At 41.4% G+C, this 25,893-nt stretch overlaps 1 protein-coding gene across 2 annotated transcripts; it reads left to right on the top strand.

Moving 5' to 3' along the window:
- The first annotated feature begins 864 nt into the window (after window positions 1–864).
- TVP23A (trans-golgi network vesicle protein 23 homolog A) lies at window positions 865–25,885 on the top strand. 2 transcript variants are annotated; one of them, XM_042861620.2, is made up of 8 exons: window positions 865–1,108; window positions 1,504–1,583; window positions 12,262–12,406; window positions 14,177–14,266; window positions 17,850–17,978; window positions 19,984–20,112; window positions 21,002–21,070; window positions 25,630–25,885. In XM_042861620.2, exons 1-7 carry the CDS (start codon window positions 1,028–1,030, stop codon window positions 21,062–21,064), a joined length of 717 nt encoding a protein of 238 aa, XP_042717554.1. In that variant the 5' UTR covers window positions 865–1,027; the 3' UTR covers window positions 21,065–21,070; window positions 25,630–25,885. The 2 variants fall into 2 exon arrangements, with proteins under 2 accessions (XP_042717554.1, XP_005306768.1); XM_005306711.5 differs by having other exon boundaries at window positions 872–1,036.
- The last annotated feature ends 8 nt before the right edge of the window (window positions 25,886–25,893 follow it).

Raw genomic sequence — 25,893 nt, 5'->3', positions numbered from 1 at the left:
AAACCAATTGTTTTACAATGCTTATGTGTGTGTATATATATATATATATATACACACACACACACACTATATATATATATATATATATATATATATATATATATATATATATATATATATACACATACACCCACACCCACACCACTGCCAGCTACGAGTAATAAGGAAACAGAATGTACTCAGTACAAAAGTAAGAAATTAAAATCAGTTTAATGGGCTCTCAGGCTTGGATTACAAGTTTTTTTTTTATATAGAAGCTTCATTCTATTCTATTAAATCTTTTGCCATTTTCTCCCCACTTGTGGGTTTTGTCTTCAACAACAGAACCTAAGAGCTACTTCCTAGACTGGATATGTTTTCAAAACCAATGTTTGTTGTCACTGAGACTCAAACAAAGGTTCTTTTCTTGAAAAACCTATACAAAAAGTGAGAGAATAAAGGAGCTCACTAAAATAACAAGGTATTTGAACTGTTTTTTTGTTTTAATCAACTTAACTTTTTTTTGTATTTTGGTTTAATAAAGGCAGAAGAGGTTCTGGTTTGCCAGCATACAGCAAACAGAAACAAATTTGAGAGCAAGAGGCTGTATCTGAATTAGGTTGCTTTGTTTCTTAATTAAAAAAAATACTGAAGGTAAATGGAAAGCAAACAAGTAGGTGAGTGGTGAAGGGGAGGACAGTCTCTGCTATGGGATTGGATTTTGTACAGCACCTTGCTCAATACACCACCAGTAGCCCCCCCCCTGCAATATAACTAATCATCTAAAAATCCCATCCACCCTTCCCAGCACCTTCTCCACCAACTAGCCCAGACCCCTACCCACACCTCTAATAGCCTAATCCCCTATTATCCTCTCCCCCCGCCTCGGGCCGGACTCTTTTCACTGTGACACCCGCTTCTCCCCCCGCCCCCCGCTCCTTAGCAACCGGTCGCGGCTGGCCCGCGAGGCAGAGCCCGCTGCCGTCCGGGCCGGACTAGGTCCGGGGGGACCGCGGAGCATCCGGCTCGACTCGGCGCGGACGGCAGGATGAAGCAGGTGGGCCCTGGCGCCCAGTCCTTGCGCCTCAGCCAACGGGAGGCGAGCGGGGAGGGCAGGGCCTGGGTGGAGGTGCGGTGTCAGTAGGTGAATGGGAAGTGGTCGGAGGCTGGGGGCAGAGGGAAAGGGATGATAGGGTGGGGGAGGTGGCTGGGGGCAGAGGGTGATAGGGTGGGGGAGGTGGCTGGGGGCAGAGGGAAAGGGGTGATAGGATGGGGGGAATTGGGGTGTTGGGGGAGGTGCTAGAGGGCAGAGGGAAGGTGGTGATAGGCTGGTGAGAATTGGGGTGTCAGGGGAGGTTGGGAGGGCAAAGGGAAGGTGGTGATAGGCTGGGGGAGGTGGGGTGTTTGGGAAGATGGGTGGGGGGGCCAGAAGAAAGGGGTGTAGGCTGGGGGAAGTTGGAGTGTCAGTGAGGAATTGTCTCTTTTGCCATTGATGTCTGGATGTTGGGGGGTTTCTCTCTCCAGCCATTAGTGGATGACACTGAGGATGTGTCTCTTGACTTTGGGAATGAAGAGGAACTGGCATTAAGGAAAGCAAAAATCAGGCAAGTACTTTAGAAATTTAGTGTAAATTAATTACATGATTATTCCCTTAAATGCCATATCTTAAAAGCAGGAATCTGTGGGAAAGGCACTGGTTTTACTGATAGACAACCAGAACAGGAAAATACTCCTCAATGTGCATGAAACCAGCTGTCTGTCTTTCCTCCTTGACAAACTGCCGCCCAGGAATTATTCATGCCTTTAGTCAGGATCCAAGCATCGCTTTGCCAGTTCTTAAGCCTCTTCAAAATTGCATGTATCACCCAGAAAATATGTATGCTCTCTTTGCTGTGGACAGCGTGTTAGCCTTTAAAAATCCAGCTCAAAAGAACATTTTCTTCTTCCATAAATTTTTTTTGTATGAAATAATCTTGTTGAAAACAAAAGGTTCCTATTCAGGACACTGTTCCAGCCCGGAGGGAAGGCAAACATCATTTACTGGCACCTTCTCTTCATCTAGTTGTAAAATGCCATTTGCAGTACAACTGTCACCTAGTGGGGGAGAACAGCTTGTCATGCCAGATGACCAGACTTTCCTTTGTCATGTAATTTGAGCTGTTCTTGTAAAATTTAGCTGTTAGGTCAATAGGTCTTTTCCAAATCTATCTGATCCATCCTTTTGGAGCAAAGTAGGTTTGTTTTCCCACAGTATTCTAGTACTTTGTCCATTCTTCATTTAGATGTCACTATACATGGAGATTTCATTACTTTAGTTAGGAGACTGTTCCACAGTCTATTAGAGCAATGCCAAGGTTTTTATTATGCCAACAGGAATAGAAGTATACACAGTACTGATGAACGGATAACCTTGTGCTTTGATTTGTATTACCTTCCCCTCACACAGCAGGTGTTGGTATTGTTTATTTGCATCAATGGGAGAAGGAAACTAGGGAAAGATGCAAAGTGATCAATGTGTCCTAATCCATCTACTTTCTTTAGTATTATTTCCATAGGGATCAACCTCTCTTCTCAATATGGCAATAAAAATTTGTCTCATTTGCAAAAAAATCTGTTTTAAATTACAGAAATGTGATTCCTTAAGCTATTCCCATGGAAGCTTATTTTTATATTTCTGAAAATGTGTGTGTAAAGGAAAGAGGATGGAAAACATCAAGGATCTAGTCATACTTCAGTTTGTTGTGATTCAGAGTATCAGAATAATATGCACGCCTTCTCCTTGATTTAACTTCCCCTTTACTACTGCTTCACGTAGTTTGAACTCAAAATGGTGCTTATACAAACAGTTACCCGTAGTAGCCTGTGCATTTCTGGTTCACTGATGGCGTATCAGGCAGTGAGATAGAATGCCTTTAAATACTGAAGGGCACTGGTGTCCCAAAGAACGAAAGAGTAGCCAGTGCACTAAGGCTATGTCTGTACTAGAGATCTTACAGTGGCACAGCTGTACCAGTGCAGCTGTGCTGCTGTAAGATCTCCCATGTAGCTGCTCTGTGTCAACAGGCGTGAGCTCTCCCGCCGGCATAATTAAACCACCCGCAACGATCATGGTAGCTATGTTGGTGAGAGAGTGGTGCCTGCCGACATAGCGTTGTCTACACTGGCGCTTCTGTTGGTGAAACTTATGTTGCTCAGAGGGGTGTTTTTTCCCCCCACACCCCTGAGTGACATAAGTTATACTGACAAAAGTGCTAGGGTAGACAGCCTCTTTGCTGTCTCTTTAGTTTCTTTTGCTTACTTATACCCACAAAGTTAACAGTCCTATCCCCAGTCGTTTAGAAATGTAGGCTGGAAGGGATCTTGAGAAGTCATCAAGTCCAGCCTATTGCCATAGGGCAGGACCCAATCCAGTGGTTCTCAATCTATTTACCATTGTGAGCCGCAGTGCAGCTCTCTGTGTGTTATGTGGGCCGCCTCCACACAATATATATACACTATCTGTATGGCCCTGAGGATGTCACATGGGCTGCAGCCATGTGCTGATCAGGGTGCGAGTTGAGAACCACTGCAATAAACCTAGACCAACCCTGTTTTTAAAAACCTCCAATAATGGTGATTTCACAACCTCCCTTGGAAGAGTATGCCAGAGTTTTATAGTTAGAAAGATTTTCCTAATCTCTAACCTAAATCTCCCTTGCTGCAGATTAAGCCCTCTACTTCTTGTCCTACCTTCAGTGGACATGGAGAACAGTTGAGCACCATCCTCTTTATAACAGCCCTTCACATGCTTGAGGAAAGTTAGCAGGACTCCCCCCTCAGTCTTTTTTCCTCAAGACTAAAACATACCCTCTTCTTTTAACCTTTCCTCATAGGTTTTCTAAACCTTTTATCATTTTTGTTGCTCTCCTCTGAACTCCAATTTGTCCACATCTTTCCTCAAGATTGTTGACCAGAATGGAGCACAACTGAGGGAGGCCTCACTAGTGCTGAATAGAGCAGGGCAATTATCTCCCGTGTCTGACATACAACACTGCTGTTAATACATCCCAGAATATTAGCCTTTTTTGCAGCTGTATCACATTGTTGATTCATATTCAATTAGTGATCCAGTATAACCCCCAGATAAGTTTCAGCAAGACTACCACCTAACTAGTTAGCCTCCATTTTCTAGCTGTGCATTTGATTTTTCCTTCCCAAATGAAGAACTTTACACTTGTCTTTATTAAAATTCATTTTGTTGAAATCAGACTAATTCTCCAGTTTGTCAAGGTCATTTTGAATGCGAATCCTCTCTTCCAGAGTGCTTACAACTCCTCCCAGTTTGGTGTAATTTGTTAATATAAGCATTCTCATTTCTAACCTATAGGCACACTCTCCACTCCATTATCCATTCATTAATGAAAATATTGATTAGCACTGGATCCAGGACTGACCTCTGCAGGACTCCACTAGATATACCCTTCTGGTCTGACAGAGAACCATTGATGATTACTCTTAGCGTATGGTCTTTCATCCAGTTGTGCACCCACCTTATAATCATTTCATTTATAGTCCAGCAGCTACTTTCAAAAACTAAATGTGGAGTGTTAAACAGGTCACATTTTAGTTTTGAAGGGAGAGAACTGAAAGGGCAGACTAACGGACAGGAAAAGTGTCCATTTGCTTTATTTTTTGTTTTTCTGTTTAGCATTTTTTTTTTCTTTTCAGATGAGCAAGTCATGGTGGCTCAGTTTGCTTACTTGATGGCATCAGATACAACCACAGTTCTAGGAATAGTCCAATTGTTAGCATGTGCTGCCTCTGCTGGGTGCACAGCCACAGAGTACCTCAGCAGTAGATATGAGATAGCGGAGTGGAGACTGAGGAAAAACTTTTCATATAATCCTGAGATTTGAAATTTTCATTAATAGGCAAAAGATAATTACTTTGACAATACCTCACAACTCCCCTAAAGGATACTTTCATGCTTGAGATTTTTTTTTTTTTGCTATACCACATTTACTACTCACTCCAGCATTTTTGTTCTGATGAAAATGTACCAGACACAAAATCAGCTTTGCCTGCTCTTACCTTGATGGAACGGACTGAATTTATTCAATAAACAAACAAACAAAAAAAAAGGCAGCCTATCCACTACAGACAAAATCAATTGTGCAAGACTTTGCTATAATTAACTTTAAAAAGTGCATTTGTAGGATGAGTAAGTGGCCACTCTGAATGTTGCAAAATTTTAGGAAGGTATTTTTCTCAAAATATTCTTACAAACAATTGTGGCACATTGATTAAGAACAGATTAAACATAACATACTTGTAAATAAAGAAGTAAAGTCCAGATCCAATGCACATTGAAGTCAGTGGAACAACTTCTACTGGCTTCAAAATGGGTGTTGGATGGGATCTCAAGGTAATACAAAATCTACAAGAATTGGCTCTTAGATTTTATTTTCTAACCTATCATTTTTTTCCAAAGGTTTTTAAATAATTCCTTGAAAGCTGAAAATGAAATTTTCACGGGAACAAATTATTTAACTCCATTTAAAGCGAGGTGGAGTTGCTCATAAGTGCTTTAAATGCTTACAAATGTTCCTTAATAGAAGGGCTCCTTTATTTAAAGAAAAGGGGCAGGGGAGTAGATCAGTCTGTTAGGTTTTCAGTACAATTCTAAGACTAGGGTCAGATAAAAATAGAGCAAGATTTGAGCCTTTCAACCTTGACATTGTTTTTAATTAAATGATTTCACTTCCTCCTTTAAACATCTGTAGCATTTTGTTTTTACTGTTAATCTCAAATTAGACTCTTTACAGACACACTAATTCTAGTTAACATTGTCTCCATTTCAATTTGATAAATAAAACTCATTTTGCATGACTTATTCAATCATGTCTTTGACCACTGCTTGTAGGTTATACCCTTCTCCCCCAATTTCTGTTCATCTAGTCCTAGGGCTAGTCTACACTACCCGCCCAGATCGGCGGGTAGAAATCGATCTCTCGGGGATCAATTTATCGCGTCTCATCTAGATGGATAAATTGATCCCCGAATTTGTAAGAATGCCTGTGATTTGAGATTATTTTCTGCTGGTTTCATCTTAGCAATAAAAGGAATGTGAGGTCTATCTTGTTTTGCTGTAGTTCTTCGTTAGCAGACCAAGAACATTTGGTAGGCCATTAAATTAAGAGGTAGTTCTGTTAATCCTTAACAAGAGCTTTTAACTTTAAGGTATTTGAATTTGATCTTTAACAAGAAAAAGTTTAACATTCTGAAGAGAAAATATTTCCCTTTTCAATCGGATTTCATTTCCTAGATAGGCATCAACCTACTTTTAGTTTAGTTTTTCATTTGACTAGTCTTTCCTGTTTTTCTTGGAAGACTGAATCTGAACTTCTAAATAAAAAGTAAAAAACAAATCACCAAGAACCTTTTGAGCCCTGCCTTAAATAAAAAAAGTAAATACCCATTTTTTTCCTTTTACAGGCCACTATCAAAGAGCCCAAAAATTAAGTATCCCTGCGTACTGTTTACTAAGGGCTTGTCTATTCACTTTTTACATCTATTTAACTAGATTGGTGCAGTTGCCTAGTGTGGAGGCAATTATACCATATCAAGGTGTAAAACACAAGTATAATTTTTCAGTAAAGCTAATCCAATAAACGCCTTTATATCAGTATAACTATATTCACACTAGGGAAATGCACCAAATGTAACTAAATTGATTTTTCTACCAGTTTAGTAAAATGGTTCAAAAATTCAGTGTAGAGAAGCCCTAAGACTGCCTTCTTTGATGGCCACTGTCCACTGAGAATTAAACTGAAATTGCCAACTTAATTTATAAGCAATCATTTAGCTAGAAGTCACCGATTCTGCATGGTGTAGTGCTCATGTGGAGCCCAATGTATGCATACAAATGCAGGATCAGAGGGTGAGATGGTAAGTTTTGGTTACTGTTGCTCAGGACTGGCTTTGAATGCATGAACTAGAGCTAAAGGGTCATTACATTTTAAATGTCTCCTGAACCATCCTATGTCACTTAGTTCTCTGCCTCTAATACCAAACTATAGCAATCATCTTAGAAAAAAATCATGATGCTGTTTCTTTGAACTGCATGTTAGTTAATATGAATTGGCTTTTTTGTTTACTAATTACATTGGCCTCTTCTGACTGTCCTTGTATGTCTAGAGAGCTTTTAGGAAGGGCTGTTTTCAGTTGCAGAAATAATATTGAATTAAATATAGATAAATACCATTTATGATTTTGGAAGGTATACATTTCGCTTTGTTCAAAAGGGACACAGGTGTTCTGGCTTAATGTTTTACCTGCTTTATAACACAGTTCTGCTTGGGAATATTCTGTCAAAAATCTTATTTAGACAGTAGGAACTAGAAACTGTCAGTTGCAGCTCTGAAGCAGAAGAGTGAACAAGTCAACAAATCTATTCCCAGAGTTTTTTTTCCTGGTGCATAAATGAGGAAGTAAATTACTGTACCAGATTAATTTAAAGGTCCTTTGGCACAAACAGAAATGGACTACATTGAAATACAACATGGAATTCTTTAAGCTTCTGAGAGGTTATTCTAAACAATGGGGTGCAAGTTATTACATACATACATATGCACAAAGCAGAAGAGCCTGGAACCCTAGCTCTGTGAGTAGGTTCTTGACTGATTAAATCCTGCAGGCCAACCACTTGGTCAATAGTATTTGCTATCAGCATGACTTAGGTAATATATAAGATGCGTAAACACACTTCAGTCACTGTTTCCCAAGTGCATAAATGAGGAAGTAAATTACTGTACCAGATTAATTTAAAGGTCCTTTGGCACAAACAGAAATGGACTACATTGAAATACAACATGGAATTCTTTAAGCTTCTGAGAGGTTATTCTAAACAATGGGGTGCAAGTTATTACATACATACATATGCACAAAGCAGAAGAGCCTGGAACCCTAGCTCTGTGAGTAGGTTCTTGACTGATTAAATCCTGCAGGCCAACCACTTGGTCAATAGTATTTGCTATCAGCATGACTTAGTTAATATATAAGATGCGTAAACACACTTCAGTCACTGTTTCCCAAGTAGAAAAAGGTTTCAAAGCCATAAGCTAGTGAAGAATATGCTGAAGTCATTGAATAAAATATTACACTTTTGCTCAGCATTGTCTGATATGGCAATACAAGATTGACAGGGATACCATGGTGGGAGCTTCAGAAAAAGCAGAAGACCATCACTCAGCCAAACATGTAGTTTGTTTTGGTTTATCGTAATCCTACCTTCCTATTTTTTTAGCCACAGGTTTCCATGGTGAAAACTAAACCTAATTGCCTTTTCAACTAATTATGCAACTTATCTTTATGATTTACATTCTGAACTTCCCACAAAGAGGAAGCCACGTGTAGGTGTCGGATATAAAAAAACACCCAATATTTAGAGAGAGAGACAGGACATATTAATTTGCGAAGAAGTTAGAAAGCTGTAGAGCACATCTCAGTCTGTAGAGAGGCAGCATTTCATGGCATCAATTCCTCCTCAAAGTCCACTGCCTTCTTGCCAAAACTCCTGCAAATATGGTGCAAAAATAAAAAAAATCCCCAATTTTAACAATTGTAATGGGACCTATACTCTGGGGGAAGTGAGGCCATGATTAACTTGTGTGACAAAGTTCCTCCTCTGCCTTGGTAGGTCCTGCATTTTTTGGCAGAATTATTCACCTCACAGGTTCACTGCAGCCCTCAGTTTGGCCGCTTCTGATAGAGGCTCAAACCTACCGTTCGCTCAGCTAACCTCATCACAGGCCAGCATTGGGGAACTGGAGAACAATCCCTGCAGTCTCTCTGTCCCACCTAGTGGGTCAGGGACAGGCCAGATCCCTTTCCAAATTAGACCTTCCCTTCTGGTGTTTCTCACAGACCAGGTCAACTCCTCCTGTGTCCGATCAGGAGTTTGGGGGGAACCCAGACCCACCCTCTACATCGGGTTCCAGCCCAGGGCCCTGAGGATAGCAGCTGTCTACAATGTCCCCTGTATCAGCTGCATGACAGCTACAACTCCCTAGCCGACTTCCCCATGGCCTTCCCCCAGCACCTTCTTTATCCTCACTGCAGGATCTTCCTCCGGAAGCCTGATCACGCTTGTACTCTTCAGTCCTCCAGCAGCATACCTTCTCACTCCCTTCTCCTTGCATGTCCCTTTACTAACTGATGGGAGGTCCTTTTTAAACCAGGTATCCTGATTAGCCATAATTGATTCTAGTAAGTTCTTAATTGGCGCCAGGTGTCTTAATTAGCTTGCCTGTCTTAACTGGTTCTAGCAGGTTTCTGATTGCTCTAGGGCAGCCCCTGCTCTGGTCACTCAGGGAACAGAAAACTATTAATCCAGTAGCCAGTATATTTGCCAGTCTGACCTGTGGGAAAATTCCTTCCCAATCTCACACAGGGTGATCAGTTAGACTCTAAGCATGTGAGCAAGAACCAGCCAGCCAAGCACCTGAGAGAGAGAATGCCTGGTGTCACCTTAGAGTCCTGTGTCTCCAGCCGTGGTCATCCTTGCTGCTTCAAAGGATGCTTCTTCCAGTGAACACCTATCCAAGTCTGGGATCAGAACATTTCTAAGTCCTGGTAGCACTATTAACACCTTAATGTCCCTCAACATTAGTACAGCTAATACATTTCAGCAACTGGTCTATTCTGGCAGCCGTTACCCACCACTTGTCTGCCTGGTTTTGCTCCATCACTAACGTTTATCAGCACAATGCACCTTTTATGTGAAGCTCTGCCTTGTGTAACCTCTCCTTGCTACTTACCACAGCAGAGTAATAGTCACTTGCCTTTCTGGTCCATTTCATTAATGTCATAGGTCTTCCCAGACATCCTGGCAATGACTACATAGCTCCAACGCCCTACATTTCCCCATATTGATTTGCTGTTAAAATCAGAAAGTGTGAAACATACATTCCTCATTATCCCTACTGGAGTGAAGTTGACACACATTACAGATCTGCAATAGTAATTCAGTATCCCAGTTTTGACAATTTCCAATATAATCATGTCTTTTTACACAGAAACTGCTCAGAGGAAGTAAAAAAAAAAAAAAACTTTCATCTAAAATTTCATATGCTTAATTGTAAACCAGAGAATGGTTTTTGGAAAGTTTGAGGTTAGTGTGGGTACGAACAGAAGAATGATTAAATATCAACTCATCTGTTTACCTGGATTTGTTCCCTGTGTCATTATTGCTTTTTTAATAAAGTGAGTTTCTCTCTTTTGTGAACACTGCATTGCCAGTTGGTTCTGGAGGAATGAAGTATTCTATTCGGCTAGCACATCATAAACAATTATTAACTAAGTTTTGACTGCAGGAGCTTTGACTGGTGTGGATTAATGAATGTAACTCTCTGGTATAACCATATGTTAATCATATACTTTTGAAAATACTACTATCTACAAAAATTTATTATTGTCCACTCCTAACTAAAAACTTAAACATCATATTTTGAACTCAATTAAAACTATTGCATTAGGCTTTACATTTACTTTTTTGCAGTCTTTTACTTTAGTCAGAGTTAATTCATTTAAATGTTAACATCTACAAAACTGCTAGCATGTCAGCTCATTTCTGGAAGTAATCATTTTGGATAGGACCCATTCCATAAGTTTCACCTTCACCTCCGGATACTATATCACCAGCGAGGTATTTTGATCTGTTAATATTACTGTATCTTGCTGCTTAAGTCTTGTAAAAATTTGGCTATACTAATTAATGGCAGCTTTATAGGGACAATTCCAACATTTTATATGCAGGCAACATTGTGAATTTTATGTTGGAGACCCAACACTGGGTCTACTGCTCACGCTTCCTGCTACCTGTCACATTTAAGCGTCGGCTATGTCTCATTCATTTAAAAAAATAACTTTCTTTAGAGGATCAGTAAAGATATACAGCAGGGGTACTCAAGCTGAGGGTCAGGAGGTTATCACATGGTGAGGTCGTGAACTATCAGCCTCCACCCCAAACCCCGCTTTGTCTCCAGCATTTATAATGGTGTTAATATATATAAAAACGTGTTTTTAATTTATAAGGGGGGGGGTCACATTCAGAGGCTTGCTATATGAAGGGTCACCAGTACAAAAGTTTGAGAACCACTGCTATACAGTGTTTTTACTATACCTTGCATAATAGCATTAATTATTAAAATGGGAAAATTGACTAATTATTGATTAACTAACAAATTAGCTGCCTTATTCAGAAGGTAAATTGTGTTTTTCCATCACAGGGGGTGATAGTTGAATTCCTAAAATAGAAGTGCCTTCAAAATTAATTGGCAAGCTAACACTGAAATCTGTATATGTGCTAATTAAGTATTAGTCTGCTACCTTGCAGATGGAATCTGCAACATAAAACATTCCTCAATAAAACAGCTTTCCTGCTGAACAGGACAGATGCAAGTTCACCTTCTTTCCAAAGGGACAAGATTTGTTTAAGTGGCTGGGTTTTTGCTTGTATCAGCCGAACAGGTCCAACTAACCATTGGAACTGTGAATTGAGCTCAAGTTCACATACTTCATAGCTTGTGTACGCCAAGCTTATTGTCTACACCAGGGGCTCCTTGCATTCCTCCATTCTCTCCCACAAGCTCCTTCTGTGCCACCCTCCTATCCCCTTCTGTTTCAGGGTTCCCCTGAAACTCTTCCCTGCCACTCCCATTTCCACCTTTCCCCCATGCCAGGGGCTCTGTATCTCCATCCCCCACCCCACCAGGGGTTTCGTGTGCCCACCCCCCCTATTCCTGGGTCTCTGTGTACAATCCTCTTTCCCAGGTCCTCCAATCTCCCCCACCACCAGGAGTTCAGTTCCCAATGAACCCCTCTCCCGTACCAGGGTCCCCCATTCTCCCCCCTCTGCCAGGGGCTAAGTGCACCCTCTTTCCCATACCAAGGTCCCCCTAGTCCCTCCCAGGGTGGGTGTCCCCCTATTCTCACCAATATGCCACGGGACTGCCTACAACAAATGATGAAAAAACTAGATTTTTTTTGTTCTAAATTGGGGAAAGAAGAAATGTTTATAGGTAATAGGCAGCACAATCTTCTTTTTAGTCTTATGCTGAAACTTAGCTAGTGGGAAAACCATGATTGTTTTGTTGAATAAGGGATCTACATCCTATCACACACATTTAAGTAGATATCACATGTTTTTCAACAACATTTCATAAACATTAAATTGCAACATTGGTAAATATTGTAATATGTTTTGTCTCTTAAGTTAGTAAGTGTTCTGGATTGTTTCTCTAGGCATCCCCTGGCTACCTTTTTTCACCTGTTTTTCCGAGTGAGTGCTATTGTTACCTACTTGCTCTGTGACTGGTTCAGCAAAAGCTTTGTTGCCTGTTTTGTCACTATTCTTCTCCTTCTGTCATTTGACTTTTGGTCTGTTAAGGTAAGAACATTCTGAACGAGTAATGAAGTTTAGAAATATCTGTTTATTTCTTGATTTTGATTTTTCTTAATGACAAATACAGTGAAAAATAACCATCAGATAATCCTGTACTGCTCTTCCTTTATTGAACTTGCTGAACAGCTTTGTTTTAACTAGATGGAAGCAGCATTTACATATTTTAGTACAAATATTAAGGCAGTTACCTCACCTATGGTAGTCTTGTTTATGCTTTGCCTTTGGAATCAGGTAAGGTAGTGTTCTATGCCTTAGTGATCTTTACATTCAATTTAAAGAGCAGTATTCATTGATGAACTCCAAAAAGCATGATAGCTATAATACCATATAATATAAGCTATAATATAAGGCCTTTGAGATTGAGAAGCTTTTGATGTAAGAGGGGAAAATTTTTCATTTATACATCTTTTAAAAAGCCTGGAGTCTAGGCACCCTGAAAGTGTAAAGAGATACCATAAATTTCTAATAACTTCAGAATATAACCCCATAGCTTTAATGCAGTTCTAAACCACTTAATAATGGAGAAAATGCAAAGGATCAGAGAGGAGGACTAAGGCACTGATTTTACAATCAAATCCGTGTGGGTAGACTCTTGTGCCTGCATGGAACCCTCACAGAAACCAGTGGGGCTCTTCATAGATACCAAGGATCACTGAAGTCCTGATCCTACAGTTTGAACTGCAGAAGACAGCAATATTGCCACTAATGTGCTGGGCCTTCTGAATTTGACCCCATCTTGTAGAAAAGTCTAGTGATACTGACAGGAAAATCTGTCACTACTCACTAGTTATTTGAAAAGCAATTTTAAAATGAAGACAAACTGGAAAAAACAAACTTTTAATCTTGTTCTGCCTGGTCATGATGTCTTAGAAAGCTTTGGAGTACTTAAAGAAAACAAAGAGTTTATTTAAATTTTTTGTCAAACCGATAAAAATTGATCTATGTTAAATCTAGGATTTTTTTGGGGCGGGGCTGGGGGTGTGTGTGTCTGGGCAAGAAAAGAAGCCTAGAAGTGAGAAAAAGTTACCTGAGCTATAAAGCCTGTGGATGTCCCTACCTACATATGTGGCTTTCCATTTTACTTCAAAAGTGACTGAATAAACATTGTTCCTGTATTATACTAAATTTAGATTATTTTGAGATTTTGGGGAGGGCCTTTGGATGCATTAAAATGGGCAGTTGAATATATATGTTAACCTTGCATTCAAAGAAAGTCTTAGAATGAAGGGAAAAGGGAGAGAAATGGAACAAGGACTGTGTGTTAGTTTATAGATGCATGTTGATATAATGAAAAATTTGTACAGTAATCATTCATATGTAAAGATTAGTGCCTAACTTGTTTGTTTGTGAATCTTTATTACTTGCTTGTTTATAATGAATGTTCCTCTTTTCTGTCTGTTCTATACCCTTTTGGATTTCCCCTCTTACATTCACAGTGTGACTGGGTGTTCCCCAGATGAACTTCACTATCTGAATAACTCCTCTTGTAATCGACTTGGGAGAGACATTTTCCCATTGAAATAAAATTGCATTGTATTAATGCTTATATTAGAACAGTATTATAAGGCTCTATAGTTTATTGGCCTGTCACCATGCACCCCTAAAAAATTTGGCATAACTCTCAAAACTTTAAACAGTTGACAAAAATGATCTAGTCTTTCAGAGTCGTGTTTGTGAATTAAAAATAAATAAATCTTGGTCTAATGTGAATTACCTAGTTGATTTATGGAAATAACTGACTACCTCTGTCTCTAGAATGTAACTGGAAGACTCTTAGTTGGCTTACGTTGGTGGAACCAGATTGATGAAGATGGAAAAAGCCACTGGGTTTTTGAAGCAAAAAAGGTACTTTTAAAGTAAGAACTGTAGTAAAACTTTATCCATGTTACAATGTATAATGATAAACAGCTGATAAGTAGCGCTGATACACTATTAAGTGCAGTTAATTCTGGAATTTTAATGTTGTGTAAAGGATATTTTTATCCCGATTTTACAGCTCTTGGGATAAATTTACAGAGCAATATTAAAGGAATTGAGAGCACATTTGAGAGTTTTTTCATAGCACTAAACTTTTGTCATGCTACAGTTTCAACACTTTGACCTTGGTGACAACAACAGGTCCTGGCTTTATGACAAATTTATATAATTTTATTGCTTGTAGAGTTACAATTTTTATTTCCTGGAGAGAGAACATTATGTGTTAGCTTGGTGTTGTATTTGCCCACTCCTGTTACTGATGGCAGTTCTGCTCTGATACTCAAGAATTGTGCTGGAAATGAAAGTTACCTATCTATAACCAGAGCTCTTTGAGATGGACTATGTATATTAACATTCCTGGGTGCAGCTCAGACAGTGGAATCTTTTCATAGCAGTGCCCATTACAGTGCTCATGTATCCCTCCTACCTCTTCCCCTTGCATTCCTGAATATTCTGAGGGCAAGGTTATAAAAAGGCATATGGTACCTTTTGCTACTTCAGTTCCTTTCACCACTTTCTCAGACTCAAGATTCTATTAAGATTCCAAGGAAGAGGAGAAATTGGGTGGGGAGTGTCCATCTCGGAGGACAGGTAAGTAAGAGGATACTCAAAGAAATGAAGGTTACTATTCCATTTATGGAGTACTGCTTGCCAAACTATCATATAAGTGGGAAGGTAGGACTTTGAGTGCTAACTGAAGCCAAAGCCAGGTAGCAGTATTTTGTAAATGTACGTATAGAACTCCAAGGAGCAGCCTTTTAGAAATGCAGAGTTTAACTATCCCTATAATCCAAGCTTTTTTCCTAATATCTAACCTAAATCTCTCTTGCTGCAGATTAAGCCCATTATTTCTTGTCCTACCCTCAGATCTGCCATGGAACTGGAATTGAAGTCTCAACTAAGAACAAAGAATAAAAAACTAAGTTTAACACTATACTAAGCTAAAGCACTGCATTTTTAGAGAATGATTTGGGTGTGATGGTTCCAGAGAGATTCATGTCAGGCTACTGCCTAGTTGAAAGAAACTGAAGTGGTAGAGGGCACCCTCCCCCCTTTATAATAGCCTTGCTTTCAAACATTCTGGAATGCCAAGGAGTGCATGAGTGCTCTAACAGACACTGCTATGAGAAAGTTCCAGTCTGCCTCACCCACTGGCGTATCCCCAGAGTGGGAATATGCTGAAGACATGCTATAACCTTTCCTAACAAGCTCTTGGGGTAAAGATTCATCAGTTTCCAACTTGGATGCTATAACTTTTCTGACCATACTGGATTTAAGTTCTATAAAAAACCCAAACTCTTTGTTTATAAGACCTGTGCACTGAATCTTTACTTTGCTCTACTTAAACCATTGCTTCCCTTTTTGTGCTTCATTCTAGCTCTTCATACATTTTGGATGTTTCCTCTTTCACTCAAGACAACTCAGCATTTTTGTAGATTGAAAACAGTCCTGTTTGTGCATAAGAGAACGTGTTAAAGTCAAATCAGTACTTTAACTCGCGTTAGTGTCTGAGTTACCTCTTCAGGAGTCAGCTCAGATATATCTGGCTTCTGCGGGAGCAGGAGTCATGCCTATTATGTATTTGTTGTGACTTCAAAATAGACTGGGCATGCTCTGCAGTTACCCACTTAAACAGTAATCTTGAAGGATTCCCTTTGTATTTAACAGAGAATGAAGTTTGCGTGGTGCTAGGCATGACCTTCACTGTAAAATATATCAAACATTTAATAGTAAGTTATACAAATAAAGTGAAATCTATCATTGTACACAGTTTAATAATAGAAGAGCTGGCTTGCATTTCATGATTTCTAAATTGTCGTATGTTGCAAGCTTGAAACATATAGCGTGCCAATTTATTCTAAATGGCTTTCCAGATAGTTATGTCATTGCTCATTTGCAGTGGAGCATTTTACACAGCATAGAGTATATCTAGAGTAGACCAGTGGTCTCCAACCTTTTTACACACAAGATCACTTTTTGAATTTAAGGGCAACCCAGGATCTACCCCCACGCCTTCCCCGAAGCCCCACCCTGCTCACTCCATCTCCCCACCCCCGTCCATTGCTTCCTGTCCCTCACCCTCAATCACTTTCACTGGGCTGGGGCAGGGGGTTGGGGTTGTGGGGGATGCAGACTTTGGGCTGGGGACGAGGGGTTTGCAGTGTGGGAGGGGGCTCCGGGCTGAGCCTGGGGCAGGGGGTTGGGGTGAGGGGTGCAAGCTCTGGTAGGGAGTTTGAGTGCAGGAGGAGACTCTGGGCTGGGGCAGAGTGTTGGGTGCAGGAGCGGGTATGGGGTGCAGGCTCTGGGAGGGTGGTCAGGACTGGGGCAGAGGGGTTGGGGTGTAGGAGGGGGTATGGGGTGCTGGCTCCGGGAAGGGGCTCAGGGCTGCGGTGCGGCCTCCCGCTGGGCAGCACTTACCTCGGGCGGCTCCCGGTCGGCAGCACAGTGAGGCTAAGGTAGGCTCCCTGCCTGTCCCGACCCCACACCGCTCCCGGAAGGGGCCAATGCACCCCTGGAATGAGCGGGGGGCATGTGGCTCCGCACGCTGCCCCTCTCTGCAGGCACCGCCCCCACAGCTCCCATTAGCCAGGAACGGGGAACTGTGGCCAATAGGAGCTGCGGGGGCAGTGCTTGCATGCAGGAGCAGCATGCAGAGACCCCTGCCCCCCCTTGGGGCCATGCTGGCAGCTTCCAGGAATGGTGTGGGGACGGGGCAGGCAGAGAGTCTGCCTTAGCAGCAACCCCACTGCCCCCCCCAGAGATCGCGATTGACTGGGAGAGACTCTAGGATCAACCGGTTGGTGACCACTGGAGTAGACTGATCTGTGCTCCTAGTTTTTCCAAAATCCAAGGTGAGATTAAATATGAGCCAAAATGACACATTGATTTTTGAGAATTAAGTGGCGGTTTGGTTCACAATTTGCTCCTAAAACATTATTATTCTGCCTGTTAAACAGTGTAGTGTGCCGGACATACTCATTCTAGGGTACTTCATAATTTTGTAGCATTTAAATAAAATCAACTGAGTTCTACCACTTAGTATGTTTCTTTTCATATTGTTGAAGATAAACTTGAATTTTAATGGCTGTTTCATGCAGAATATAAATGTCTAAAATGCTTGGTGGTTCAACTAGTTACCCAGCATACCTATGGTACTAAGTAGAGTTCAGGGCATGACCAATTTTTGTCTGTGTAAATAAAATTAATACAGTATTTAGAAGCTGTATTTTGTTCTCCCATGCTGCAATGATTTCAGTTAACTGAATGCCAATCTAAGGAAGCATACAGCCAGGCAATAGGAAATAATTTATTTCAAGTAGCTACAGCTGATATTATATAAAACACAACAGGAACATATAAATGCATATAAATTATCTGTGAAAGGAATGCCTCAGTCCTTAACTCTTGTTAGGGTGTTTTGGTAACTAAAACTAAATGTTTTTCCTTCTAGGTATCTACAAGCATAGCTGCCTCAACCGAAGTTGAAGCTCGAATCTTTTGGCTTGGACTGATTATCTGTCCAGTTATTTGGACAGTGTTCTTTTTTAGCACTTTGTTTTCCTTGAAGTTGAAATGGCTGGTAAGCATGGGGTAACTCCATATGAGCTGTGGGTGATAAGTGCAGTGAAGGGGAAAGGAGCAGAGAAACCAGTATATTAAAAATATAGTTTTAAGTTAGATTCCATAGGAAGTAAGAATTTAAGTTAGAAGATTAAAATGATAGCTTCAAGAAGTTGTAGAGCAGGCTTCTGTTTTCAAACCGTGAGACATTTTGCTGACATTGACCGTCTACAGTCATGGCCTCCCGCAGCTCCCAGTGGCCGCGGTTCGCTGTTCCCGGCCAATGGGAGCTGCGGGAAGCGGCGGGCAGCAGGGGCTGGGAATGGCGAACTGCGGCCACTGGGAGCTGCGGGATACTGTGCCTGCAGACAGTCAATGTCAGCAAAATGTCTCATGGCCTGCAATCAGATTACCCTGATGGGCCGCATGCGGCCCGCAGGTTGCCCACCATTGGTGTATAGCATATGCTTGAAATGAGGCCTTTTAAACTTCAGTTACCATTACTGGTTCCAAAATAAGATTCTGTTTTCTAGAAAATGTCTGGTACTTTCTTTGGAAGAGAGTACTACCAATAATATTAATTTTCTTAAGTTCATTAGACAGCTAGATGGAGAAGTGCAAAGTACTATACTTAGGAAGGAAAAATCAAATTCACAGCTACAAAATGGGGAATAACTGGCTAGGTTGTAGTACTGGTGAGAAGGATCTGGCTGTTATAGTGGATCACATGTTGAATATGAATTGACAGTGTAATGCAGTTGCGAAAAAGATTAATATTCTGGGGTGCATTAACAGGAGTGTCATATATAAGACACAGGAGGCAATTGCCCCACTCTATTTGACACTGGTGAGACCTCAGCCAGTACTGGGCGCCACACTTTAGGAAAGGCTTGGACAAACTGGAGAGAATCCAGAGGACAGGTTTTATCATTTTTGTGGCTGTCACCGTTCAATCACCAAATAAGCACTATTTTTTCCATACATTGTGGAAAAAGTAACCATGTAACTTTTCTAAATTGTTTAGAAAACCTGACCACTGAGGAATGGTTAAAAAAACGGGCACGTTTAGTCTTGAGAGAAGACAACAGAGGGGGGAACCTGTTATGTCTTCAGATTTGTTAAGGGCTGTTATAAAGAGGACAGTGATCAATTGTTCTCCATGGCCACTGAAGGTAGGACAAGAAATAATGGGCTTAATCTGCAGCAAGAGAGATTTAGGTTAGATATTAGGAAAAAAGCTTGGATTATAGGGATAGTTAAACTCTGCCAAGAGGTTGGCAATCCCCATCATTCAAGGTTTTTAAGAACAGGTTAGACAAGCATCTGTCAGGGATAGTCTAGATATAGTTGGTTGTGTCTTATCGCAGGGGGCTGGATTTGATAAACTCTCGAGGTCCCTCCAGCAGTCCTACATTTCTGTGATTCTGAAAGCTGCTGAAGGTGACCTATTAGAAAATGTTTACCAAATTGTTTTGTGGTACTAAAATTATGCTTTCTGCAAATGTTGGCATATCTTCTAAACTGTACTCTTAAGTCTTTCATTAATTTGCAAATTATTATAGAACTTCCTTTGTAGGTAAAGGGGTAGTGGCATTCAAGGTTAAATATATTAAAGGTCTTGTAAATAGCTGGTAGTGAGAATTTGGCTATGAATGTCTTAAAATGAAGGGAACATGACTGTATGTAGATTTAAAGCACTGACAAAATGGGTCAAGCTGGAAGGAGTGAGACCAGAGCTGGGAGGCGGGGAACTGATTTCCATCCTTGAAATGTAAAGTGAGACTTCCTTTCCCCCCCCCCCCCCCCCCCCCAAAAGGCTAATCTGTCAGTGGCTAGGGAGAGGTGTTACTGGTTATTTAAGCTTCCTAAAATGCAAGCTTTATTATTTGAAGGTAAATTCCTTTTGATATTACTTACACTAATCATCATTATCATTTTGTCCATACTAAGTTGTTGATTGTCTATAGCCTCTTAGAGAGACAAGTTGGGTGAGGTAATACCTTTTATTGGGCCAACTTCTGCAGGCTCTTGTGATAGCTGGAATCTCCCTTCAAGCTGCTAACTTATATGGATACATCCACTGTAAATTAGGAGGGAAAAAAAGCATCAGCAAAGTAACTTCGAGGTTTTTGTCACAGCAGATGTTTCAGAGGGTAAGTATTAAGCTTAGTTATTATTCTCAATAGTCTCATCATGTATGTGTTTTCCATAGCAGCTTTTAAGGAATGAGGCATTATGCTGATTTACACTTTGATAGACATGATTGAGGAATGCCAGGTTGTGCTTTATAGTGAGTTGTGTTCATCACATATACATCTAAGTGGACCTACAGATTTCCTGTGCACGAATAATATCAGCGCAAAAGTCTGTCAACACTTTTAAAGTCTCAAGCTAGTGGTCTCTCTTTCTGAAATGCAAAATTAGTGTTTAATCTGAAAAACCAGTTTGGGAATTGTACGGTCTAACTGCTGCACTGCAAAAGAGTAAGTGTGACCTGAGAAGCCAAAAGGACCCATTGACAAGGACTGCTTTGCAATAAATGAAGGTTTTCCTTGAAAAGTGGCCTGTAAAAAGGGCCTATAAAATTGTCCTGGTATTTGTTCGAGTTCTGTTCATGGTTTGGGGTATGGTACAAAAAAATATCTTGCTGCTGCTACTACACTCTTTTCTTTTATGGATGTGGATGGCAAAGACCAACAAATCAATTTCTTGTTTCCCAAAAGATGCAGAATTGAGTGGCTTAAGAAAATAAGCACAATTTTCCCCCTACATTGTGGAAAAAGTGACCATGTAACTTTTCTAAATTGTCTTGTGTGCATGCCTGAGGTATAAGACAATTAGACAATGTGTTTTATAAAAAACCCATTCTGTGCTGATGTATTACCTCCTTGGAATAGTTAAGATTAAGATTTTGTAAAGTACATTAGAGGTGGCAGCAAAAATGATTGAGGAATGATTGCAGTAGATGTTCTAGATACTAATGCTGGAGCAGCGTTAGGTTAGTAGAACATCATCTTTGGATTTCATGTTTTCATTCTACAGGAGAGACAAGAAGAAATTCAGGGTATGGATGTCCTGAAGGATATGGAAATACATAACCACTAGGTGACTGTAAGTTGAGGACTGATATTGGAAAAATGGATAAGCAATAAGGCAACATCTATTAAGTAACACTATTCTAGAGCATGAACCCTGTCTGAACAAGAATAAAGAATTGCTTGATCAAAACATGTCAAACTCAGATTTTTAGTGACAGAGTTCCTTTGTTGCAGTTATAAGCTAACACCTTAAGATAAAAAGGCAATGTATTCAGGAAGGAAAATTTCAATTTTTACTTAAAACAGGCCAAAGTATCCTACCATGCAAATAATTTCTTGCTTCTGTTTGAGAAGTTAATACAGAGTTTGTTTGTTAATGATTGGGGTCATTTTAAACATTAAGATAGAGATCGGGAATCCTCCAGAGGATTTCTGATCTCTGGGTGTTTCTAATACTCAGTTCTGTGATATTCATACTATATAGATCAGGCAGCATAATTTCAGAAGTGTAATAAAAAAGACAACTGCAGTTTTCCTAAAGTATGTGCTACTCATTTCTCAGAGTTTGGGCTTATTTCTGGCATAAAGGAGGGAGGTCTGGAATCGGAGATTGGGATCATAGAATATCAGGGTTGGAAGGGACCTCACGGGGTCATCTAGTCCAACCCCCTGCTCAAAGCAGGACCAATTCCCAACTAAATCATCCCAGCCAGGACTTTGTCAAGCCTGACCTTTAAAACCTCTAAGGAAGGAGATTCCACCACCTCCCTAGGTAACCCATTCCAGTGCTTCACCACCCTCCTAGTGAAAAAGTTTTTCCTAATATCCAACCGTAACCTCCCGCACTGCAATTTGAGACCATTACTCCTTGTTCTGTCATCTGGTACCACTAAGAACAGTCTAGGTCCATCCTCTTTGGAACCCTCTTTTAGGTAGTTGAAAGTAGCTATCAAATCCCCCCTCATTCTTCTCTTCTGCAAACTAAACAATCCCAGTTCCCTCAGCCTCTCCTCATAAGTCATGTGCTCCAGCCGCCTAATCATTTTTGTTGCCCTCCACTGGACTCTTTCCAATTTCTCCACATCCTTCTTGTAGTCTGGGGCCCAAAACTGGACACAGTACTCCAGGTGAGGCCTCAACAATGTCGAATAGAGGGGAACGATCACGTCCCTCGATCTGGCAATGCCCCCACTTATACAGCCCAAAATGCCATTAGTCTTCTTGGCAACAAGGGCACACTGTTGACTCATATCCAGCTTCTTGTCCACTGTAACCCCTAGGTCCTTTTCTGCAGAACTGCTGCCTAGCCACTTGGTCCCTAGTCTGTAACAGTGAATGGGATTCTTCCGTCCTAAGTGCAGGACTTTGCACTTGTCCTTGTTGAACCTCATCAGGTTTCTTTTGGCCCAATCCTCTAATTTGTCTAGGTCCTTCTGTATCCTATCCCTACCCTCCAGTGTATCTACCACTCCTCCAAGTTTAGTGTCATCTGCAAACTTGCTGAGAGTGCAGTCCACGCCATCCTCCAGATCATTAATGAAGATATTGAACAAAGCGGGCCCCAGGACTGATCCTTGGGGCACTCTGCTTGAAACCGGCTGCCAACTAGACATGGAGCCGTTGATCACTACCTGTTGAGCCCGACAATCTAGCCAGCTTTCTATCCACCTTATAGTCCATTCATCCAGCCCAGACTTCTTTAACTTGCTGGCAAGAATACTGTGGGAGACCATATCAAAAGCTTTGCTAAAGTCAAGGAATAACACATCCACTGCTTTCCCCTCATCCACAGACCCAGTTATCTCCTCATAGAAGGCAATTAGGTTAGTCAGGCATGACTTGTCCTTGGTGAATCCATGCTGACTGTTCCTGCTCACTTTCCTCTCCTCTAAGTGCATCAGAATTGATTCCTTGAGGATCTGCTCCATGATTTTTCCAGGGACTGAGGTGAGGCTGACTGGCCTGTAGTTCCCCGGATCCTCCTTCTTCCCTTTTTTAAAGATGGGCACTATATTAGCCTTTTTCCAGTCATCCAGGACCTCCCTCGATCGCCATGAGTTTTCAAAGATAATGGCCAGTGGCTCTGCAATCACATCCACCAACTCCTTTAGCACCCTCGGATGCAGCGCATCCGGCCCCATGGACTTGTGCTCGTCCAGTTTTACTAAATAGTCCCGAACCACTTCTTTCTCCACAGAGGGCTGTGCTGCCCAGAGCAGCAGTCTGGGAGCTGACCTTGTTCGTGAAGACAGAGGCAAAAAAAGCATTGAGTACATTAGCTTTTTCCACATCCTCTGTCACTAGGTTGCCTTCCTCATTCAGTAAGGGGCCCACACATTCCTTGACTTTCTTCTTGTTGCTAACATACCTGAAGAAACCCTTCTTGTTACTCTAATATCTCTTGCTAGCTGCAACTCCAAGTGTGATTTGGCCTTCCTGATTTCACTCCTGCATGCCTGAGCAATATTTTTATACTCCTCCCTGGTCATTTGTCCAATCTTCCACTTCTTGTAAGCTTCTTTTTTGCGTTTAAGATTAGCAAGGATTTCACAGTTTAGCCAAGCTGGTCGCCTACCATATTTACTATTCTTTCTACACATCGGGATGTTTTTTTCTTGCAACCTCAATAAGGATTCTTTAAAATACAGCCAGCTCTCCTGGACTCCTTTCCCCCTCATGTTATTCTCCCAGGGGATCCTGCCCATCAGTTCCCTGAGGGAGTCAAAGTCTGCTTTTCTGAAGTTCAGGGTCCGTATTCTGCTGCTCTCCTTTCTTCCTTGCGTCAGGATCCTGAACTCGACCATCTCATGGTCACTGCCTCCCAGGTTCCCATCCACTTTTGCTTCCCCTACTAATTCTTCCCAGTTTGTGAGCAGTAGGTCTAGAAGAGCTCTGCCCCTAGTTGGTTCCTCCAGCACTTGCACCAGGAAATTGTCCCCTACACTTTCCAAAAACTTCCTGGATTGTCTGTGCACCGCTGTATTGCTCTCCCAGCAGATATCAGGGTGATTAAAGTCTCCCATGAGAACCAGGGCCTGCGATCTAGTAACTTCTGCTGGTTGCCGGAAGAAAGCCTCGTCCACCTCATCCCCCTGGTCTGGTGGTCTATAGCAGACTCCCACCACAACATCACCCTTGTTGCTCACACTTCTAAACTTAATCCAGAGACTCTCAATTTTTCTGCAGTTTCATACCGGAGCTCTGAGCAGTCATACTCCTCTCTTACACACAATGCAACTCCCCCACCTTTTCTGCCCTGCCTGTCCTTCCTGAACAGTTTATATCCATCCATGACAGTACTCCGGTCATGTGAGTTATCCCACCAAGTCTCTGTTATTCCAATGACTTCATATTTCCTTGACTGTGCCAGGACTTCCAGTTCTCCCTGCTTGTTTCCCAGGCTTCTTGCATTTGTGTATAGGCACTTAAGATAACTCGCTGATTGTCCTGCTTTCTCAGTCTGAGACAAGAGTCCTCCCCTCTTGCACTCTCCTGCTCGTGCTTCCTCCCAGTATCCCATTTTCCCACTTACCTCAGGGCTTTGGTCTCCTTCCCCCGGTGAACCTAGTTTAAAGCCCTCCTCACTAGGTTAGCCAGCCTGCTTGCGAAGATGTTCTTCCCTCTCTTCGTTAGGTGGAGCCCGTCTCTGCCTAGCACTCCTCCCTCTAGGAACACCATCCCATGGTCGAAGAATCCGAAGCCTTCTCTCCAACACCACCTGCGTAGCCATTCGTTGACTTCCACAATTCGACGGTCTCTACCCAGGCCTTTTTCCTGCACAGGGAGGATGGACGAGAACACCACTTGTGCCTCAAAGTCCTTTATCCTTCTTCCCAGAGCCACGTAGTCTGCAGTGATCTGCTCAAGGTCATTCTTGGCAGTATCATTGGTGCCCACATGGAGAAGCAGGAAGGGGTAGTGATCTGAGGGCTTGATGAATCTTGGCAGTCTCTCCATCACATCGTGAATCGTAGCTCCTGGCAAGCAGCAGACCTCTCGGTTTTCTCGGTCAGGGCGGCAGATAGATGACTCAGTCCCCCTGAGGAGGGAGTCCCCGACCACCACCACCCTCCTCCTTCTCTTGGGAGTGGTGGTCGTGAAACCCCCATCCCTAGGACAGTGCATTTCATGCCTTCCAATCGATGGAGTCTCCTTCTGCTCCCTTCCCTCAGATGTATCATCTACTCCACTCTCCGCATTAGTACCTGTGGAGAGAACATGAAAACGGTTGCTCACCTGTATCTCCATTGCTGGTACATGGACGCTCCTCTTTCTTCTTCTGGATGAGGAGAGCAGAGGAAAAGAACATTTGAGAGAGATGTCTGGCAACACAGCACTTTATTACCTAGTGAATTAAACTCCTACAAATAAATTAAAGCCTGAACACTGACTTATTTCCTTGCTATAAATCAAGTAGGCAGGAAGCTCCCTCAAGTCAACTCATTCTGTTATGCAACCACACAGTCAAGTTTATATTGATTTAAATTTGAAAACAAATACAGTTAATTTTCCCTTGACATTTACCCTCTAATTTCTTGTATTACAAACAAGGAAACTAATGTTAACTTGTCTAAGTAAAAAAAAGGTATTAATTTGTTCCTACTAGGCTGAAAGTTATTTTTCTTTTCCCAGACACTCTGATCACAAAAGAGGAGACAATCCTAAATTTAAGTGACTGCACTCTAAATATGGAACTCTACTAATCAAAGAAAAAGATGTCCAAGTGATCTTATCCAATGAAACACAGCATGGAAATGCACACTACAATTAATCCTCAAATGAAGAAGGCTTGAAAGTACTAATATTTAAAAAAAGAGACTCAGGTAAATGTTCCAATGAAAATATGTATTTAATGTATAAGAGTTTCTGAATAAAGTCTATATGTGAACATCTTTG

This window comes from Chrysemys picta, chromosome 10 (assembly GCF_011386835.1).
Source record: "Chrysemys picta bellii isolate R12L10 chromosome 10, ASM1138683v2, whole genome shotgun sequence".
NCBI classification, from domain to species: Eukaryota; Metazoa; Chordata; order Testudines; family Emydidae; genus Chrysemys; species Chrysemys picta.
The sequence above is the reverse complement of the archived record's forward strand: the minus strand, read 5'-3'. Positions and strand labels throughout refer to the sequence as shown.

What these genes read in the sequence shown, in the direction of transcription:
- TVP23A (XM_042861620.2), top strand. Translation starts at nt 1,028, where the DNA reads ATGAAGCAGGTGGGCCCTGGCGCCCAGTCCTTGCGCCTCAGCCAACGG. An exon ending in TTAAGGAAAGCAAAAATCAG is followed by an intron (nt 1,584 to 12,261) that starts GCAAGTACTTTA and finishes TTGTTTCTCTAG; the next exon opens with GCATCCCCTGGCTACCTTTT. An exon ending in CCTTGAAGTTGAAATGGCTG is followed by an intron (nt 17,979 to 19,983) that starts GTAAGCATGGGG and finishes CAACTTCTGCAG; the next exon opens with GCTCTTGTGATAGCTGGAAT.